The 22,817-nt window shown below is 34.1% G+C and overlaps 2 protein-coding genes across 2 annotated transcripts; one reads left to right on the forward strand and one right to left on the reverse strand.

The window, feature by feature from the left end:
- Positions 1 to 1,755: 1,755 nt before the first annotated feature.
- Positions 1,756 to 13,933, reverse strand: si:dkeyp-117b11.1 (B-cell linker protein). Its single transcript, XM_042761579.1, has 19 exons — positions 13,785 to 13,933; positions 12,923 to 12,954; positions 12,794 to 12,828; positions 11,670 to 11,707; positions 11,060 to 11,153; positions 10,072 to 10,166; positions 9,902 to 9,959; positions 9,333 to 9,425; positions 9,206 to 9,234; positions 9,064 to 9,094; positions 8,896 to 8,971; positions 7,954 to 7,984; positions 7,845 to 7,878; positions 7,642 to 7,747; positions 6,225 to 6,256; positions 6,042 to 6,073; positions 5,865 to 5,948; positions 4,287 to 4,445; positions 1,756 to 2,143 (listed from the first exon to the last, which is right to left on the reverse strand). The coding sequence occupies exons 1-19, from the start codon at positions 13,785 to 13,787 to the stop codon at positions 2,027 to 2,029; spliced, it is 1,179 nt and encodes a 392-aa protein (XP_042617513.1). The 5' UTR covers positions 13,788 to 13,933; the 3' UTR covers positions 1,756 to 2,026.
- A 4,230-nt stretch (positions 13,934 to 18,163) lies between these two features.
- LOC109053621 (mucin-2) lies at positions 18,164 to 21,784 on the forward strand. Its single transcript, XM_019070962.2, has 8 exons — positions 18,164 to 18,328; positions 18,558 to 19,109; positions 19,210 to 19,344; positions 19,584 to 19,625; positions 20,083 to 20,205; positions 20,438 to 20,662; positions 20,887 to 20,975; positions 21,371 to 21,784. The coding sequence occupies exons 1-8, from the start codon at positions 18,268 to 18,270 to the stop codon at positions 21,464 to 21,466; spliced, it is 1,323 nt and encodes a 440-aa protein (XP_018926507.2). The 5' UTR covers positions 18,164 to 18,267; the 3' UTR covers positions 21,467 to 21,784.
- The last annotated feature ends 1,033 nt before the right edge of the window (positions 21,785 to 22,817 follow it).

The raw sequence follows: 22,817 nt of genomic DNA on the forward strand, positions 1-22,817 counted from the left end.
CATTTCATGATACAGTAACTGTAATAATTCAAATGTCACGCAACTATGTAACAATTTCTGACATGACATGGAACGTTGTTACTATGTAACAATCCCTTTCCGGTCATTCTTTTCAGTGCCAGGCGACTATGTAACATGTAACGCAACTCTATATTCTTTAATGTCCCAAATGTATCATGTAACTTGTGCACGAGCGCAGCGCGCGGACGAGGCCGCTGTTACTTCAGTGCCAGGCGACTATGGTTAACTGCGTCGAGCGCGAAGTCACGAATGTTGCGTGAGTCTATGCGGGTTTACCTGCAGATGCTCCTGGAAGCGGATCGGTAAAATCTGCGCCATTCTCACTGAAAGGAGAGGAGGAAAGATGGTGGTGGTGGGGGGGGGGGGCGGTTGCACGACGAAGAGTTTGTGTTGTGTTCTGCTCCTTCTGATTGTTTTTTGGCTGTCATACGAGGGATGTTCAGAGGAATGCTCGTGAATCTCTTGCGTCTTCTGCCGGTGGATTCCTTCCGGTTAAACTTTTTCCGAAGAGCGCTTGCCGCCGGGCTCGGAGCGCTGCTGGACTCCTCCGCGCGAGAAAGTAGATCCACGCGCACTGATACGAGCCTCCTGTTCTGCGGCGCTGTTGCTGTAGATGAGTTGTGTGTGGAGCTGGGTGGTGTGTGAGTTTGGGTTTTGAGGGTGTGTGAGTCTCACAGGAGTCACCTAAAGCTTCCAAGCCCGGAACTCCCCCCTCCAGCCAGAAATTACTGTGGGTCTATTTTCATGCATCACATCACTCTCAGCAGATCAGCACAACAACAGCCTATGTCTGCTTTGTATTTGTGTTTTCTTGTATTAGTATTTTTATTTCATTTTATTTCATTTTTTTAAACATGACACATGACACAAACTGAAATAGGTGACTGAAAGTATAAATGACAGTTTTTTAATTGTCTATTTATTTTATTTCAGTTTTAGCCGTTAGTAATTATGTATATTTTCGAATTTCCTCCGCGCATATCCGTGGTGGTAGATACGCGCACTGATTATTTAGGGTAATTTTAAGTGGTGAGCTTAAGCAAAGATGCGCGAGTTTGCTTAAAATATATTCATTGTGGGCAAAGCTAACTGAAATGGGGGTTACTTAAAGACTGAAAAATATGTTACATTTATTTTTATATTTTATTTAGGTACCATTTATTTGAAATATTGACTGAAATTTAAATGAAAGTTTTTATATCTATTTAGTTAATTTTTTTATTTTTATTTAAATTTATCATTATTATTATTATTATTTAGTAATTTAAGTACTTAAAACTATAAAATATTCATTTCCACTTCAACTAACTGACTAACTGAAAAAATATTTTTACTGAATTTTTATACTCCTTTGGCAACATTTATTTGAATTACTGAAGTATAAAAAGTTTTTATATCTTTTGTTAATTTTTATTTATTTATTATTTAAAATTAATTCAGATTTAGTTATTTTTAGTTTTAGTACTTTAAGTACAGTACTTAAATTAAACACTATTAAATATCTACCAAATACTGATGTTGATTATTTTAATAATTTATTAAAATTTAGTCACCTCAACTGTACAGTTTCAGCCAAACTTAACTACGATGTAGCTTATACTTTATCAAATAGCACCTCAACTGTACTGTTTCACCACTTAACATACGATTAGCTTATAGTTTCAAAGAATATTTTTATTCTCAGTCTTTTAATGTTTTCATTTGATTGTAAAGTTTGTGTGGGCAAAAAAAAAAATTTTTCTTTATTTATCGACTATTTTACACTGAGACAGCATGTTGTCCTGTAAACATTATATATGTGAGAATTTATTTTAATGACCACTACATAGATTCAAAAATCCCCAAACATGAAATGAACTAAACACAAGAAACACTATGAATACCTGACTGCATTACAAACATAATGTAATAAATAATTTAGGCAGTGTATGAGTGAGTGTTTGTAAGAGTGATATCAGGGTCAGGGTCAGGCGGAGGAGGTTGAACTGGGAGCGGGACGGGAGCGTTAGGGCCGAACAGGGTGTGAGAGGTGAGTGCTGTGTTTAGCTTGACTCCTACGGTCGATCAGGAGGATGGGATTCTTCATGTGATGAGAGATCATCTCCTGCAAACTGCTGAAGAGCTGCAAAACACACACAGATCATCATCAGAACTATCAGAATAAGCAATACTTACTGTCATGCTGCAGTTTTACTTTGACTTTTGAAAATCATTTGGTAATATGTACATACACTTATTTATTATTATTTTATTTACACATTTTATTCGATAATATATACATACACATTTATTTATTTATTTATTTTTTATTTCCGACATTTTTTATAATTTTGTCTGTATATATGAAAAACTATATATATATATATATATATATATATATATATATATATATATATATATATATATATATATATATATATATATACCACAAGTTTTGGAAACATTACCATTTTTAATGTTTTTGAAAAGAAGTTTCTTCTGCTCATCAAGCCTGCATTTTATTTGATCAAAAATACAGAAAAAACAGTAATATTGTGAACTATTATTACAACTTAAAATGATAGTATTCTATTTGAATATACTTTAAAAAAATAATTTATTCCTGTGATGCAAAGCTGAATTTCCAGCATCATTACTCCAGCCTTCAGTGTCACATGTTAACATCCAGTCTATCACATGATCATTTAGAAATCATTCTAATATTCTGATTTATTATGAGTGTTGGAAACAGTTCTGATGTCTAATATATTTGATGAATAAAGGTTAAAAAAGAACTGCATTTATTCAAAAAAAAAAAAAATTCTAATAATATATATTCTAATAATATATTTTCTTTACTATCACTTTTTTATCAATTTAACACATCCTTGCTGAATAAAAGTATTGATTTTATTAAAAAAAAAAAGGAAAAAAAATTACTGACCCCAAATTACTGACCAGTAGTGTATATTGTTATTACAAAATATTTATATTTTAAAAACATAGCTTCTTTTTTTTATTTATATATTTTTTTACTTTTTATTCATCAAAGTATCCTAAAAAAGTATCACATGTTCTGAAAAAATATTAAGCAGCAGAACTGTTTCCAACTTTGATAATGAATCATAAATTTAAAAAGAATTATTTTAAATTGTAATAATATATCACAATATTACATTTTTTTTCTTAATGTTTGATCAAATAAATGCAGGCTTGATGATCAGAAGAGACTCTTTCAAACACCATTCAAATATCAATGTTTCCAAACTTTGGTCTGTACTTTATATTACAAAAACATAAATTGTATATACACAATTTGACATTACCTATACAAAATATGGTGTATATATATATTATGATATTATCATATATATCTATATAGTATATCTATATATATGTGAAAAACCCTCATTCACTAGGGTACTATATATATATATATATCTAGACTATATATATATATATACACACACACACACACATTGAAATGTCAAAAATTATTATAATAAAAGTTTTTAAGTCAAAGCAAAATATAGATAAAATATAAATAAAACTGAAACTAAAATTATAGTAATTTAAAAACGTTTTCATTACTTGAAAGTAAAGTGATTTGCTTTTTTACTGTTGTTGCTATGCGGTTGCTGGGCTACCCGGGATGATTGCTAGGGAGTTTTTATGCGGTTGCTAGGGTACCCGGGTGGTTGCTAGGGTGTTGGTATGCAGTTGCTAGGGTACTGGGGTGGTTGCTAAGGTGTTGCTAATAATATCAATATGATATTATTTGGAAAATAGATGTTAGACCAAAAAAGAAAATTCCCTATGGTATTTAAAAAAGTATTTCAGGACTTTGCCAAAAATCATAAAATCCTCCAGCTGTAATGAGGGAAGAGGTTTTGTGGTCACATGAGACTGAGCTCAAGCCAAAACACAAGCATTTCATCGATCCCTATGAAAATAATCATGTGAAACATCATTTAATTAAATTATACTTTTAAAATATATATATATATATATATAGTGTTTATAAAGTGCTTTAAGTTCAGCTTAAACATCAGGGCTGGTGCTAGCAACACTAAGGTCATGGGTTCGATTCACAGGGTATGCATCAATTGACAAAAAATGAATGCATTGTAAGTCGCTTTCGATAAAAGCCACTGCAAAATGCATAAATGTACTGTAAATGTAAACTCATGCACAGCTGCGTGATTGCTATCAAACTAGATGTGAATTTGAAGTGAAAGCAGACAGACGTCACATATAACACAGAGCGTCTTCCTCTCCTCCTCTACCTCTTCCGTCTTCTTGCCCTCTTTTCCGAGCACGTACTGTTGCGAGTCCTCCAGGAAGCGCACAGGGATGTTGTAAACGGTCTGCCGGTAAAGCACGACCAGCGTGAAGGGCTGACGGTCATTCTGAGAACTGCTGAATCTGACCAGAAACGTGCCGTCCTGCAAGACACACACACAACAAATAGACTTTTATTTTCAAAACTAGTGAAAAATGGCTTCAGATATTAAGCAAATATATATTATTTGATGTAATGTTATTTTATGTTTAACATTATTTAGAATAATTGTACTGCTTAATTTCAGAACAATATGACTGAACAAACACATATTGAGAATAATATGCAGGACTTAAAATTTTTTATTTTTTTTGTTATTTTATTTGATATTATTATTATTTGCTTAATTTCAGAACAATTTAACTCAACTAAACATTCCAATTTAGATGATAAACATGCCACATTTAAATACAATGTAAAATATATATATATAACTCAACTAAACATTCCAATTTAGATGATAAATATATATATACATATATATATATATATATATATATATATATATATATATATATATATATATATATATATATATATATATATTATATATATATATACATATATATATAATATATATATATATATATATATACATATATATATATATATATATATATATATATAAATATATATATATTATATTTCATAATACATTTTATTTCGTATTTTATTTATTTATCTTTTTATTTTTATATATTATTTTTATTGCTTAATTTCAGAACAATATAACTCAAATGAACACTCCCATATTTAAGAAAAATATGCAGAATTTAAATAAAATAAAAAAATAAATAAATACAAATAGCACATAAACAGAAGCACATCTTGTTAATCCTGTTTTTTTCCTGGTTCTATTTTGTCATTTTATCTTAGATTTTAATTTATTGGTTGATTTCATAACAATAAAACTCAACTGAAAATTTTCATTTAGATGATAAACATGCAAAATTTTTATAAAATTTAAATATTTATTTTATATTTCATTTTATAATCTTTTATATATATTTTTTTTTTTCTATTTGATTGTTTAATTTCAGATCAATGACACGACTGAACATTCTCATATAGAGGAAAAACATGCAGCATTTAAATAAAATAAAAATCACACAGACACACCTTGTTAATCCTGAGCACGATTTTGTCATTTTATAATTTATTTTATCATCTTTCTTTTATTAATTTTCATAGATTTTATTTTGTTTTAAAATTTAATTTCAGAACAATATTACTCAACAGAACATTCGCATTTAGATGACTAACATGCAGCATTTAAATAAAATTTCAATATTTTATATTTCATTTTATTTTATCATCTTTTCATTTTGTTTTTTAATTTTTTTATTTTACTGCTTAATTTAAGATCAATGATTTAAAACAGCATTGCCATTTAGATGATAAACATGAAGCATTTAAATAAAATTTCAATATTTATTTTATCTTATCTTTTATATTTTTTATATTTCAGAACAATATGACTCAACATTTAAATAAAATGTCAGTCACACAAATGCAGACACACCTTGTTAATCCTGAGCACGGTTTCCTCTGCAGTCTTACGTTCACAAACTCCAGCAAACCACTCTTTGTCCTGTAGCCCTGCCCCCTGATCGTGATCGAAATCGTCAGCCAATCAGTGAACATCGCTTGCAGTTTGTAACCAATTATATAAATCGCTGTTTGTGTCTGTAGTGTTTACCTGAGCGACTGGCTTTGCTCCAAAAGAAAGTGCTGTATGGAAAGAACATGAATGAATTATATGGAAATTATGACTGGTTCTGATCTTTGTTTTCGTGTGACATACGATAACAGTTACAGTTACATCAAAAGATGAAGATTTTAGAGAGAATGACAAATAAATGAAAATAATAAATGTGCTCACCTGTGCAGTCCAGAGATGGAGGAGGAGGAGGACTAGAAACACAACACATTTACTGTATGTGAGTTTGAGAAACATGCCATTTATATTAATTTATATATATATATATATATTAAAAAAAACTTTAACTTTTCGTTTAAAGTAGTAAAATTAATCAAATAATAAAAAGATATTAAAAAGTAACAAAAATTACAAAAACACAAACTAAATTAAACTACATTGATAAAACTTTAACTGAAATTAAAATGACAACAGTAAATATAAAAATAAAATCTAGATTCAAATATTTACAAAAATAGAATATCATTGATACTAAAATAACACTGAAAAAATCACCCAATACTTTTTTCAACAAGCTTTACTGACATCTTTACTTTACAATTAAATTTTTTTTTTCAATTAGATTCATGAAAAAGTACGTTTTGCTTTACAGTGGACTACTAAGAATCAGGTGAGGTTGGAGACATTTGCATGAAAATATCATGAGGCAAATAATCTTACTGTACATAAAATAGGCTTCAAATATTTGTGTCTTTCCACAAAAAAACAAATGGAAAAAAAAACATAAAGAAAGCAATGTGGCTTTATTTTCATGACAGTTAAGCCCATACTGGCACCAAATGCTCATAACAAAATAAATAAATGACTTCATTAATTTATTTTAAAAAACCTGAACTGTAATGAGACAGTAATGAAAAATCCAGGGTTATTAACATTAACTAAAACCATTATTACTTGAAATAAAATAAATATTAATTGAAAAAAAAAAACTTACAAAAATACTTATTTCAGCATTTCTTATTAGTTTAAGTACTAAAGTACCAAAATAACTAAAGCTAAATAAACTAACACTTAATTAGTCTATATAGATATTAAACTTATATTAATGCAAAAAACAACAACATCACCAACAAAACTGTAAGACAATAATGAAAAATCCAGGCTTAATATCATTAACTAAAACCACAAAAACATTCTCATCACTTTATTTTTCAAATAAATATATAAAAATATGAATAAAAAAAAACTTGTTTAGTTTGAGTACTGAAATAACTAAAACTAAATAAACTAAAAATAAAAACTACATAGATATTAAGAGAACTAATAAAAATTTATTTTTTTAAATAAATTCAACTTAACTAAAAAGCCATGTAACAAATACATCCTCGAGCCAAACTAACAATTTTACTTTACAATTTAAATGTAAAAAAAAATCACATTAGATTAATGAAAATGTAATTTTTGCTTTACATTTGATTACTGAGAAGTGCAATAGTGTGAGGTTGAAGACATTTTCACGCCAATAATGTCACAATTCAATCTTAACAGACCCAAAATGAGCTTGAAATTTCTTGTGTTTTTCTTAAACCAAGTTTTTGGTTTCTGAACATGTAAAGAGGTAAAGGCTTCAAAGACTCACCTGGGTTTGGGTTCTTTGGGGAGGAGGATGGGAGGAACCGGTTTGCTGTTTAGTGCGGGTGGCAGCTGGCCAGAAAACGTGGCACGCTTTACTTCCGGCGGCAGAACTAAACGATCAGAGAAGACGACAAATGAAGCTGTACATGTGGGTCTGCATCATCACACAATAACAAACACATCTAGAGCGGGGAAAAACTCCCTAACCTTTGTTCGCAGTGTCACCGATCAGGACCGAACTCTGAGGAAACCAACAAAGGAATCAAGAGAGAAGAACACTGTAATGAATGCATGCATGTGTCAGACTAGTACTTACAGATTTGGCTCTCGGGACAGGTGGCTTCATTCTGTAAAACAAGGAGAAACGGTATCACCAAACAAGAGTCACTACCAGGACCAGGTTTCAGAGGTGTTCAGAGTGGTTTTAAGCACAGTTTTAAGGTTTTTTATTAGCCAAAGTTCTCTGTAGTATTCTGGTATCTGACACAGGTCGCTCTTTAATGTGCATTTGTGGGATGCATTGAACTACAGTAGCAACACCAATGTCATGTGTTCAATTCTTAGGAGACAGAAATGATGCATATTGATGAACATAAATTGTATATTAAATGCACAGTCGATTGTTAAAGATAAACATTGCTACTAAATGCATACCGGTATAGAATAGCAATTGAAATGCATTAAGTTTAGCAAAAGAACTGTTATCAAACACCATCATTTAATGTGAGTCTGTAATAAATGAATTTAGACCAGTATTATTTTTTAGTATCATTTAGATACTATTATAGTTTCAATATATATATCATTTAATATTTTCCTTTTTTTGCAATTTAATTTTAGTTATTTATTATTATTTATCATTTTAAGCCATTTCAGCAATATGGCAATCAACAATACTTCAATGAATTGTATACAATAATTTAACAATACTATATTTTACAAAGAAACTAAAGTAAATAAATAAATAAAACAATTAAATACAATCTTTCAAATTGATATTTGATTTTAAAAAAAATCCAAAGAGAAACTATTAATGTACTTTGAGTTCAAATGTTTTTAATTTTAGCTGATTATTAATTATTTATAATTGTATTTATTTATAATTTTATGCCATATCAGCGTCAAATGCTATATTAATTGCTCAAAACTCAAATATAATAGGATTTAAAATAGTCTTAGCAATAGTTTAGTTTTAAAAAAATTTAGTTTTAGTTTTATTTTATGATATTAACCCTGATTTTGACATACAGAGACATACATTTGTGGTGGAAGGTCTCGTCCTACAGTTCTGGGAGGCATTGGCATGCGGGCCGGGCTTCGGGGTGCAGGAGGTTCTGGAAAAGATCAAATAAAGAATGACAGATATGATTCAAGTCAACTTATTATTACAAAATCATGTTAAGTTATGAAAGCATGGAGTGCTGACCTACTACAGGATCTAGAAAGGTATCATATTCCTGACAGAAACAAATATAAAGTGATATTAAAATGATTACATAATATCTGACAAGAATGACTACATTTTATTTAGTTATTTTACATTATTTTCAATGCTCAGTCATGCTTACCTGCCCTTCATTTGGGTCCAAGTAAACATCTGGAAGGTCAGAGAGTACAGTAACTAAACATGCAGAAATACTGTAATATCCAATATAAATATATGTGATAGTTTGATGAATAAAGTTTTGAAATGACCTTCGTCTTGCTGAGGGGACGGTGGAGGTCTCATCGGGGGTCTTTTAGGAGGGGCTCTTTTACCAGGTTTATCATTACGTATGACCTCAGGCGCTAGAAAATATAAAGTTAAAGAGTTTTAATGTACACTAAACCATCCATTTCTCTCTGAATTACACTATCATGCAATGCATTAAATTGATCAAAAGGGACAGTAAAGACATTTATAATGTTCCAAAAGATTTCTATTTGAAATAAATGCTGTTCTTCTGAACTTTCTATTCATCTGTGAATACTGAAAAATAAAATGGTTACCACAAAAATATTAATCAGCACAACTGTTTTCAACATTGATAATAATCAGAAATGTTTCTTGAGCAGCAAATCATCATATTAGAATGATTTCTGAAGATCATGTGACACTGAAGACTAGAGTAATGATGCTGAAAATACAGCTGCGCATCAAAGAAATAAATTACAGTTTAACACATATTCACACAGAAAACAGCTGTTTTAAATTGTAATAATATTTAACTGTTTTTACTGTATTTTTGCTCAAATAAATTCATGTGCTTGTTTCAGAGACTCACGTTTGCTGTCATTGGGGTCGAGGTAAAACTCCTCTGAGTCGTGAGGTGGCTCTGGCTTCTGGAAGAAAAAGAAGCACACAACCGAGTCTTAAAGCTATACACGCCTATTTTGTTCAGTTAACTTATATTAAAGGCTAAGGCACAGATATTGCTGTAATTTAGATGTTTACCATGCTTTTCCCTGTCGGGGTGATCTTGGCTGGACGTGGCGGCGGTGCTGCCTGTCTTTTGGGAATAACAGGGTTTGGGGTTCGATCTGGATAACCTGAGAAAAGAAACATTACATTAGACACTAAGGGCCCTATTTTAACGATCTAAGTGCATGGTCTAAAGCGCACGGCGCAGGTGCACTCAGGGCATGGCCAAATCCACTTTTGCTGGTTTAATGACGGAAAAACGGTCGGCACGCCTAATTCTGATATATGCAATGACTATCCATTATGACATGTAGTCATTTTTATATTTCTGTACACAATAATAATTTTTTACATTTTTAAACTTTTTATTGTTTCATATTTAAAAATGTTTGTGCGCTGCTGTGCATCCCTGTGTGTAATAAGCAAAGTGAACGTGCGTTGTGGACCCGCCCACAGGCGCATTTTCTACTAACACGCTCTTTAAATAACAAAATAAATATTGCGCCATTGAAAAATGCATTTGCTATTTATACAACGCGGTGCAGGACGGGAAAATGAGAACTGTGTCGGGCTGAAACTAGCAAAAACACTTGTGCCGCGCCTTACACCGGGTGTATGATAGGGCCCCAAATCATCATAAAAAACAAAAACAAAAAACCTGATAGATAGATAGATAGATAGATGGATGGATGGATGGATGGAGGGATGGAGGGAGGGAGGGAGGGACGGACGGATGGACGGACAGACAGACAGCTAGACAGCTAGACAGATAGATAGATAGATAGATAGATAGATAGATAGATAGATAGATAGATAGATAGATAGATAGATAGATAGATAGATAGATAGATAGATAGATAGATAGATAGATAGATAGATAGATGTACAGACAGATGGACAGACAGATAGACAGATAGACAGATAGATAGATAGATAGATAGATAGATAGATAGATAGATAGATAGATAGATAGATAGATAGATAGATAGATAGATAGATAGATAGATAGATAGATAGATACCCAGGTAAACATTCTCCTCTACTTGGCGAGGTTGGACTTTAATGGTTGGACGTTCACATGGAGGAGCTTCATATGTATCACCATCTTCCTCGTCCTGGAAATGTACAGATAAATGTACACAAAATGGTCAGGATTGTTCAAATGTGTTAAAATTAAATATAACAGCTCATATGTATCAATAATTGGGTCATGAGAGGTAAACAGTTATACTGAAAGATGATGGCCTTATGGTATATTAATTACCAGTTCAGATTAGCCATATAATGAAAACATCTCTTTCCACTGACGACCAATTCAACAGTAGCTATGTGTTCCCAACATGTGGGGCACCAACAATTTCTGGGAATGGAATCATGTAATTGGGTGATGTGGGATCGATTTTCTTATACTAATTAACTGTTGACATCACAGCTCTCAGAGAAGACTGATGGACTGTAGATGCTCGTCAAGATGACGTCATGAAAGCCTTTCGCACAAATCAGCTGCTATCTATTAGTACAGTAAGGGAAGTGATACCTCCTTGGAGACTAACAGGAAATATGAATGTCCCCACACCTTTTAACCTTGTATGTGTGTGTCTGTGTATCTGTGATATTTGCTCAAAACTTACAAATTCGTCTTCTGGCCAGCCATATCCAGAGCTGTTATCTGCAAAATATTGAAGAGTTGTAATGAGATCACACGAAACATGAAACAAAAATTCTGTATGTCTGATCCTACAGATCAATACAATCATGTACTAATTTTTTTTTGAGGGGGCATGAGTGAAAGCACGGTGGGGTGGGGGGCTTAGTGGTATCATACTGGAGGATTTGCTGCTCTACAGATCCTGAGCTCATTGACATATATCTGATCTTCCTTTACACAGAGTGCAGGATCGCAAAATCAAAAGTGAAAGTCAACAGCGAGTGCTCATTCAACAGAGATTTAAATACTCCACATATTGATGGCAGCTCCCTAATGCGTGAAAATTATATGCAATATTAAAATGTTTGTGGGAGCTGACTTGATTTAATTTTCTTTCATTTTCTTTTTCTTTTATAAAATTTCTGCAACTGTCCTACAGTAAAGTCATTCTCTATTCTAACCAATATAAGAAGCATTAATTTAATGTAAAATTGTAATGTAAATTAAACATAACCGACATTTACAATAACTTCATGCTTAATGCTCACATTTATGTGTGTCTGTATTTTTTGCCATGGTTAGCACTTGGTGCAGATGTGAAGGGGGAGGAGGATTTATACGTGCGTCACGTTTAGTCAATAAATGTGGGTCCAATATCTTTGGTCGTAAAAAGTGGGTGGGTCTTGTCCAACCCACATTCAATAGTTCTGACGCCCATGTTTTAATTATTCATATTTTTCCACATTGATGTAGCTGATTTTCAGCGCTGTTTTAACTTGTTTTTACTTTTGTATATAGTTCTGCCAAACATGCATTATTCTTATATGTGCATATTCTTATATGTATTAATTTAGAAGCTATGTGTTTTTTGTACTTTGAATAATTAATATATTTAATATACTGTATAACTGCAATATGTTAAAAGGTGTTGAAAAAAACAGTTTGAAAGAATGATTAAAAGAAGCCAAAACGAGTAGATGTCACAAATGACCCCTTATACCTTTATTTTAACCCAAAATCTAAATGTTGCTGGGAAAGTACATAAATATTTTGTTCTATAGACGTTTTTATTTTGTTTTAAACAGGTATGTCTTGTCATGAATGCACCTGTTCTCCTGGGTGGAGCTGGTGGGCCGCTATGTCTGTACAAATTAAAAATAATAGTAAATTAGACAGTTATGCAAGGTGTACAGGAGAAAAATGTAACATTTGATGAAAAAAGACTTTAGTACTTACAGTACAGATGTTTTCAACTTCCCAAAGAAACTCTAAAAATAAAGAAGCAATACAGCACGTGACCAAAACGCTCAGGCTCAAAGTCTAACAAGAACAATATGCATTGATCTTTGCTACCTGGTTTTGTTAAACACTTCCCGGATATTCAAAGATTATGTAAATATATATAGGCTATATATGGATGGAGAGTGTGGAAATGCTACACAGCAACGGAACATTTTACTATTGTGTAACTTTAAATATAAATAATATTTCATTTGTCAACACTCAATCTCACAGCTGCTTATCTTGGTTAGAAACACACATAGATTAATACTGTAGGTCACTGTTATTAACTTCTCTTCTGTTTCTACACACGCATCAGAGGAAAAACACAACAGATGACTTTAACAGATAAAAGCAATATCTGTAGAGATTAAATGCCATCTTGAAAACAAAAGTACAAAAATAATTGTATATTCACAGCACAAAACATAATCGTGTCGTAACTGGGATGATTAGATAAGAAGCTGAAACGGTGCCATTTTCCTTTTTTTATCTGATAGGTGCTTCAGTTGCATTAGACAGAGAACAATGTGGCATTTTATTCACTGCGAATGGGGAGCTGAAACATTAACGTGTTAAAGCAGTTAAAGTTACCTAAACTTTCTGAAAAGTGTTTTTTTAGTAGGGTATCTTTTATCAGTTTTTTCATTACGATGACACTAGATGCACCCCAAATTATGATTACATTGATGTTCACATATAAAAGTGTTTGTAGAATCTTAAACCTACTCAAACGCCAGTCACATGTATTAATTTCATCTTCATCTGTATTCCTGAATGTCTAACATGCAACTAAATAGAAATAATTGTACTTTACCATGATGCATGAGGCGTTCAGTTCATCAGGAAGCTCTCTGCTGTGAGGTTTGGATGCAAATCTCCCAGAACTTTGTATATGAGGCTAGTAAGTAGCGTGTGTGTGTGTGTGTTTGAGTATTTGCATAGCAGGTGGATGATTAATCAGGTAACCGATTAACCCTGTTAAAAACAGAAAGACCTTCGACCGGCTCGGAGCTCACTAAAGCACTTTGTTCTCTCTCTCTCTCTCGTCTGATGTTTAGAGGCATCTGACCACAGAGGGTGAGGTGGAAAAAGGAAGAACTGCTGTGAGCCTTTCAGAGGAACAGAGTTTGATGACATGAGACAGAACAGCACAACAGACCTCTGTGAACATCTCCAAACCCCTTCTGAGTTCAACCTGTTGATGGCAGTGTGAACACACTGAATGTATCATTCATACACACAAATGAACCATTAATTGGTCCAGTTTGTAAAAGCAACACATTATTTTAATACAGAAACCAGCAGTTTCTCTTTGATCATACTTGATGAAACTGTGGCTATGTAGCTTGTTGGGTTTGATTTTGATGGAGCAAGTAAAACAAGATGTTTTGCTTACAAACATACTGTAAATATTTACTTGCTTTATCATATAATCTGAAAACAGATCTAATCAAAATTCTTTCTTACATTTTACTAAGCCAGTTTGAGCAGCTCAGATTCCCTGTTATCTGGATGACCAAGCATTTTTGAAGATTTAAGAATTTAACTCACCCTGTGATGGAGAGAGGCCCATGGAATACTTGTTAACTACATTTAGGTTCAAATATTTATTTTTATTTTGTTGCTGTTCAAAGTCAATTCAATTCAAGTTTATTTATAAAGCATTTTTTTTAGAAACAACATGTGTTTACCAAAGTGCTTTACAAGCATGAATACAAGCAATATGACAAATAGAATAACAAAGTTAAAAATATTATGAAATATTATAGAATAATGTAAAATAAAATAGCAGCTCTCACACAGTGTTAAACGCCATACTAATGCCTACATAAAGTCCATTACAGTTGTCAAGATGGGATGAAATAAAAATGTGTATAATTCTTTCAAAATCTTTGAAACGCAGAAAAGATTTAATCTTAGAAAGTTGCCTCAGCTGGAAAAAACTAGATTTAATTACCAAATGTATCTGTTTATCCAGTTTAAAATCATTATCCATTAAAACACCTAAGTTTTTTACAGAGGGCTTCATAAATGGTTTTAAAACACCTAGATCCAGGTCAGGAGACCCGCAAACACCTCCTGGAGTAAACAATATAACTTCCGTCTTATCCTCGTTAAATTTTACAAAATTTACTGCCATCCAGGCTTTAATTTCCTCAAGGCAAAACAAAAGTGGCGTTTTAGAATTTGGATGTTTTCCTTTCAATGGCAGATATAATTGTGTATCATCCGCATAACAATGAAACAAAATATTATACTTTCTGAAAATACTTTAAGGAAGTATATATAAAGAAAATAGAATAGGCCCCAAAATGGAGCCCTGGGGGACCCCACAGGAGAAACACGCAGAAGAGGACATAAAATCCCCAAGGCGAACAGAAAAGCTTCTGCCAGACAAATATGATCGAAACCACTCCAACACGGTACCCTTAATGCCGACACAATACTTCATACGAGTGATCAAGATGTTATGGTCTACAGTGTCAAATGCAGCCGTGAGATCTAAGAGCATAAGAGCAGCATAGTCACCTGAGTCAGTGGCAAGAAGCAGATCATTAAAAGCTTTCAATAGGGCTGTCTCTGTGCTGTGTAGGGATTTAAAATCAGACTGAAATACCTCATGGAGACCATGTAAATTTAACAATGAGCACAGTTGTGTGAATACAATTATCTCCAGTATCTTGAAATGGGCCTAAAATTTTCAAGAACCGATGAATCCAAATTATGTTTTTTGATCACTGATTCCACAATTGCATGTTTAAACAACTGAGGTACCACTCCTGAGGCAAGACTGCTATTTAAAATAGATTGGATTTTGGATCCAATAATTTCAAAAGCCTTTTTTAGAATTTAAGGAGGAATAATGTCCAGGCTACAAGAAGATGGTTTCATCTTACCAATAATCTCTCGCAAAGATGCAAGGGATACAGACTCAAACTGATCAAAGACAGCAGGGCACACAGTAGAAACAGATGGGTTAGCGGAAAGAAAAGAACTGTTTGCTCGAATAGCCTCGATCTTGTCAATAAAAAAATGTAAGAAGTTTTCACACATCGCGGCTGAGGACTGGAGGCAGTTGGATTGGGGAATATTTAAAACAGAATTAATAGTGCTGAACAGAACACAAGGCTTATGGGAGTTACTACAGATCATATTTGAAAGAAACGTAGACTTTTCAGATCTAACAGTTTTTTTTATATTTGTGCAAACTGTCTTTTAAGATGTTTAGAGAAATTTGCAACTCTTTCTTCCACCGGCGTTCAGCCCTCCTGCACTCAGTTCTGACAGCATGAGTGACGTCATTCACGGTTGAACTTTAGGTTTAAACTGGACAGTCCTGACTGGAGCAACTATACAGTATCCAAAATATTTAGACAGGTTGAGTAAAACAAAGAGGTTACATCATCAGTATTAAGACCACAGCAAGACACTAAATAATCCCCACTGATGCTATTAAAGGCATCTGAAAACAGCTCAGCAGTTACAGGGCTAATTGTCCGATAATGACGTGTTGGGACATTTGGTTTAGTGATACAAAAGAGACATATTTCAAATAAAACAGTCATGTGGTCAGAAAAAGAGGCAACACATACTTCAATGTTAGAGACAGGTAGACCACATGATAAAACCAAATCTAACACATGTCCATGCTGGTGTGTGGGGCGATCAGTGAGATCTAAAAAATTCTTTAGCCAATGGCTTATTAGGGCAACAAATATGAATGTTAAAGTGGGCAGTAGACAACAGGACACTGCACTGAGTAAAATGAATTTAGCTCAAAAACACTTGAGTTCAAAGCTGGAGTAGTACGCTGACAACCACTGGCAGTTCAAGTGATCTTTAAAAATAATTGCAACTACTCCACCCTGTCCCGTAAGCCATGGGGAATTAAAATAACTACAACTTGGACGGTAAAACTTCAGAAAAAACACTTGATCACCAACACCCACCAAAAGTGATTTTTGTATGTTCAAGAACTCTTGTGCCTGAACAATTGCAGACAAATCTACAAAATGAATTAAATATTACATGTGTTTGTGCTTTAGGAGGTTATAATATGAGGCTCTAATGTTAGCATGATGTTAGCTCTTAACTGCTGGATGATACAAGTTTGTTAAAATGGTAGGAGTGGGTTAATTTGTGCCAAATGTCCTGGGGTAAGGTGAGCCAGTGTCTCCCCCCTTCTTATGATTATAAAGTATTATTTTACTGTAATTCTACAATATTTTTCATTAATTTTACACCAAATTTGGAATTTTTCAATTTGGACTTTTTCATATTCAGTATCATATTAACTAGCATTGAGAGTTTGGGGTTGGTAAGAGATTCATTGATTTTTAAAGCACTCTTTAGGGCTCTCCAAGGCTGTATTTATTTTATAAAAAATACAGTAAAAATTGTGAATATTATTTCAATATAAAATAGCTGTGTTCTATGTGAACATATAGTAAAATGTAATTTATTTCTATGATGCGCAGCTGAATTTTCAGCATCATTACTCCAGTCTTCAGTGTCACATGATTCTTCAGTGTCACATGATGAAATCATTCTAATATGCTGATTTTATTTTATTTTCATATTTCTGTGGAAACCATGATACATTTATTCAGGATTTTAAACAGAAAGTTAAAAAACAGCATTTATTTGAAATAGAGACCTTTTGTAACATTATAAAAGTCATAATCACTTTCAATCAATTTAATAGTATTCATTTAGTTTTGACCACAAACTTGGGCTTGGAGAATAGCATGCAAGTTGTAAGTACTATTTTCAAGCTATTTTATAATGCTTTTCTCCAATTTTAGAGCTCAACACTTTCATAATATGAAAAAGAGCAACCAGGATATCCTTTAAACTCCAGTCAAGAATTCATACAGGTTTGGCACTACATGAGGGTGAGTACATGATTACGTGGTCTGAGAAAAGAACTTGAATGTCAAATAAGGCATTTATTTATTAATCGGATGAGGTTTGTTATTTTTAATAGTAACATGTAAATAAGTGTGTGGACACTGTTAATGAAATAGAAAGGCAGTCCTGCACACTGTCACAGCCTGGAAATCTTCACCAGACATTGGATATTTTAATAGCATCATTAAAGAAACCAGTATTTCAGGATAAACTGAGAGATCTGTGATCAGTCATGCACATTAACTGAGAAAAGATGTTTTTGTTTTATCTGTTACTGACATCTGTGTGTGTTGGTGGAGGGTTGGACTCTGGAAACAGTCCGGAGCACAAAAAGGTACAAATCAGAAGATCACTGGCAGAGCTCTGACACACACTGAACCTGTAGGATGGCTCCCGCTGTTTTACTCATCGGCTGTCTGCTCGCCACAATCAGCTGCTTAACCACAGGTAACATTCACATCAGCTGCACTGTTACAGTGTGTATGTCACATTTGGATACAGTTTTCATTAGAGAATTAGTTCCACTTATTTGAATCTCATTGAGAGATTTTGAGAAGGGCCATCAGGAATTATTAAAATTCATTGCTAAAGAAGTTTCAGAATAATTACACTGCACAGTCAAGATGTAAATGCTTCATATTCTCTGTTCATAAATATTTTTTCTTTCATTCCACAGCTCAGACTACCACATCAATTAATGCTTCTCCTGCATCCCCTAATGCAACTGACATGTCGGACAACGCAACTAATGTATTACCTAATGCAACTAGTGCAACTACCATTTTGCCCAACGGGGCTAACACATCACCTAGCACCACCATGTTGCCCAGCGCAACCAACACGGCGCCCAACACAACCAACATGGTGCCCAACACAGACACCATGTTGCCCAACATAACCAACATGGCACCCAACACAGACACCATGGCGCCCAACACAACCAACACGGTGCCCAACACAGCCACCATGGCGCCTAACACAACCAACACAACGCCCAACACAGCCACCATGGCGCCCAACACAACCAACACAACGCCCAACACAGCCACCATGGCGCCCAATGCAACCAACACGTTGCCCAACGCAACCAACATGCTGCAAAATGCAACCAACACACCGCCAAACGCAACCAACATGCCGCCCAACACAGCCACCATGGCGCCTAATGGATCTACTACATCAACTAATGCGACTACAACGAATGCAACAACTCCTCAGGCTCCATTGTGTGAGTTTTTGTTTGTTCGTTTGATTAATTCACTATGGCATATCCTGTATTATTTGGTGTGAAATTACATTAACTGATGTTTTTGAATATTCTGTCACAGATGGAAGTTGTGCGAGTCCAGATCTGTGCTGCTCTGGACTGAATAACAGCTGTCATCGCGGAAATTGTTTTTGTGATGTTGCTTGTCTGAGATTACGTGACTGCTGCCCTGATTTCAAACCCACATGCCTCACAGGTATTCAGAAAGATTCAAACAAAACCCATATTTGATTAATCTGTGCTGAAATCAGTCACTTACTGTATGTTAACAACCTCATATAAGAACAGCACAAGTTCAGTAATCAGATTGTGTTGAGTGTATAATAAAAGAGTAAAGAGCATCACTGTGATTAAAAGAATAATAAAATACTGCATGTATACTGAACATTTCTATAAGAAATCCTAATAAATCTGCACCTCTGTCCCCTTTCATAGTGAAAAACAGCACAAACAGCACCAACACTTTGCCACTAACAGGTATGTTTTCTATTTCTTTAAATTATTCTGTATCATGTTAAAGGACATCCACACAGAACACGCTTTTGCATTTAAAAATGCGAGACATCACACTGATGAATGAAAAATAAATAAGAGACATGTTTGTTAAAAGTTGTGCAAAAAAAAAATAAAAACTGAGATTGGGAGATAGCATCATTTTACTGACATTCTGCATGATTAACATTATTTTATACAAGCAGAGTTAAAAGGCTATATTTTCAAAAGTTAAATTGAAAATATGCAATATTTTACTACATTCTGAATAAACAAATCATTATAATGCAGCAAAAGAGAAGTCATGAGAAGCATGATTATAACACTTGTCAGCAGACTTTGTTTTGATGATGGTGTTCCAGTACATTTTTTATAAAATACTTATACTTAATGCTAGAATAATGCTAGTGAGTGTATACTGATGTCTGCACTGCTCCTATAGGGAGGTGTTCACATCCGACTCTGTGCTGCAGTGGCACAGACTACAGCTGTTTCAGAGGCTGTTTCTGTGATGAGACCTGCAAACAGCTCAACGACTGCTGTCCCGACCTCAACAGCACCTGCAGTAAGAACCCGCATATACAGATACAGAAATGTTTATGCTTTGTTTATTGAGAAGCACTTTTTGAGCTGAAGTATGTTGAGAGATTGAGAAGATTGTTTTTTAAGTAATCTGTTCCTGATTTAATTGTTACATGCATTGAATTCAGTGTAATCAATATTGTATTTATTGCAAGATGAATCCTGAGTCCTCTTAAATACTACAACATACATGGCATCTGTCACTTCCTCCACAGATTTCACTACCCCAACTACAGCTCCACCCGTCAACTCCACTACAGTTCCACCCTTCAACTCCACTAAACCTCCTCCCTTCAACTCCACTACAGTTCCACCCTTCAACTCCACTAAACCTCCACCCTTCAACTCCACTAAACCTCCTCCCTTCAACTCCACTAAATCTCCTTCCTTCAACTCCACTAAAGCTCCACCCGTCAACTCCACTACAGCTCCACCTAAAGGTATCATTTACTAGTGCATGTGTGAAGGATCTAGCCAACAGTTCATGTTTTCGGAAGTTCAAGTTAATAAAGTTTGTTTTATTATGTGCCCACAGACAACAGGCTTTTGTGTGTGTGTGTGTGTGTGTGTGTGTGTGTGTGTGTGTGTGTGTGTGTGTGTGTGTGTATACTTAATGCAGTGTATTTGAACTTACTGATTGTTGTGATGTTTGGGTATATCACAGATGTTCTGACGATACTCACTAATCTGGAGGTGGAGGTTTTGGCCGAGGAGTCGTCCACTGAAGAAGAGCGTCAGGCTGCACTGCTTCAGGTGAGAGGAGCATTTCTGACTGTTTGACTGCGTCCAGATCACTTACTTGCACTACATGTGGCTGTGAAGGTGGTGATTCCCTGACAGTATTTTGCTGGTGATGGGAAACTACACAGTTTTGAGTATTTGCCAATATTTGTCAAACTATAAACAAAGCATTAACATCTAGCAAAATTAATGAAACGTCAGCCTCACAGTCGTTCTACAGTCGAGACAGGTGTGGCGTCACGTCTCTTTTAGGCCTCAAAGTCATTCTATTGGCTGAATTAAATTCTTTGCCCAATTAGAAATCCTCCATTATTGCTTGTTTTTTGTTCTGAACCATAAAAGTGCATTTGTACTGTGATTTTCTGGACCTGCAGTTTTCTCACTGCCTGTCATCTTTTTTTTCTCAGGTTGCCTCTTTAGTGGAGAATTACTTAAGAGGGAATTATAATGACATCAACTCTTTTGAGGTCACAAGAATTGAGTCACTGTCACCGTGTGATTGAGACTGAAATCAGCTATGATTGGAAGAGGAACAGACATGAATGAACTCTCATCGCTGGACTTTTACTATTTTAATATGAGATTAAATTATTTATGGTGACGGTTCAACAAAAACACTGCAATTTCTGATATACAATGCTTGTATATTTAACATTAAAATTAAAAAGATAAACGTTTATGTTTGATGCAAACTATGGAAAGTGAGATTTCAGTTTGCTTTTTGGGGGGAGATTCCTGTCTATGCTGTATGTTTATTTCTTATGTCTGGATTCCTAAATTTTTTTGCAATTCATGAAATAAATATAAATAATCTGAATTTACTACAATGCGTGAGGTGTCCAGTTAATCAGGAAGCGCTATGCTGTGAGGTTTGGATGCAAATCTGTGTGTGTGTGTGTGTGTGTGTGTGTGTGTGAGAGAGAGAGAGAGAGAGAGAGAGATGCAAAGCAGGTGGACAATTTAGCAGGTTCACTAAGGCACCTTGTTTTGTCTCTCGTTTGATGTTTATATAACGGAGCACAGCTGGTAGATCCCCTGATCTCAAGAGACACACTAGCGACTGACATTATAGGCTGCAGTTTTTATCCTCCTTGTTACATTTAGAGGCATTTAACCACAAATGGAGAGGTGGAAGAAAGAAGAACTGCTATCAAGCCTTTCAAAGGAACAGAGTTTGATGACATGAGACAGAACAGCACAACAGACGTCTGTGAACATCTCCAAACACCTTCTGAGCTCAACCTGTTGATGGCAGTGTGAACACATTTAATGACCACATGATCTATCAACATTCCTACATACAAATGGAGCATGTTTGGCCCACTTTGCACTACTTTGGTAAAAAAAAAAAAAAAAATCTGATAAAAAACAGATAAAAAAAAAAAACCTTTTCCTTCATGCTTTTGTTAGTTATCTGTCTCTGACAGCAGTGCATTTCATCAGGAGGCTAGACAGACACATGATGGGTTATGAGGAAACGATCCAGACTAGGGATGTCAAATTTCAATTATATCCATTATCGATCGTCGTTTAAATTAACGATCAATTAATCGATTAATGGTTAACCATAATGCTGCAAAATGCGTCTATTGCAGGCACGCAGATACCGGCATGACAGGATGTGCAAAAGCCACACACATACACACACACACACACACACAAAACGCTTTCTCACTTGAATTATAGGTGTTTTAGTCTGAATAAAATGCTAGTAGCAGGACTGTAAAATGAATAGATGTGATTATGATGATTTCATAAAATGAAGAGAGCTCGCCATACGTTTGAGGTCATTTTACTTTGTTGACTGTTTCCAATCCCGCACGGAGACCGCTGATCGCGCCTCTTTAAATGGTT

The sequence above is a fragment of the Cyprinus carpio genome, chromosome A8 (assembly GCF_018340385.1).
Source record: "Cyprinus carpio isolate SPL01 chromosome A8, ASM1834038v1, whole genome shotgun sequence".
In the NCBI taxonomy this organism is placed as follows: Eukaryota; Metazoa; Chordata; class Actinopteri; order Cypriniformes; family Cyprinidae; genus Cyprinus; species Cyprinus carpio.

Bases quoted from the DNA above. Each gene is read 5' to 3' on its own strand.
- si:dkeyp-117b11.1 (XM_042761579.1), bottom strand. The intron at 11,708-12,793 runs GTGCATTCATGA...AATATTTTGCAG, and splicing joins AGCTCCACCCAGGAGAACAG to ATAACAGCTCTGGATATGGC. The intron at 5,949-6,041 runs GTAAACACTACA...GATCACGATCAG, and splicing joins GAGCAAAGCCAGTCGCTCAG to GGGGCAGGGCTACAGGACAA.
- LOC109053621 (XM_019070962.2), top strand. From the start codon at position 18,268: ATGGCTCCCGCTGTTTTACTCATCGGCTGTCTGCTCGCCACAATCAGC. The intron at 18,329-18,557 runs GTAACATTCACA...TTCATTCCACAG, and splicing joins AATCAGCTGCTTAACCACAG to CTCAGACTACCACATCAATT. The intron at 20,206-20,437 runs GTAAGAACCCGC...CTTCCTCCACAG, and splicing joins CGACCTCAACAGCACCTGCA to ATTTCACTACCCCAACTACA.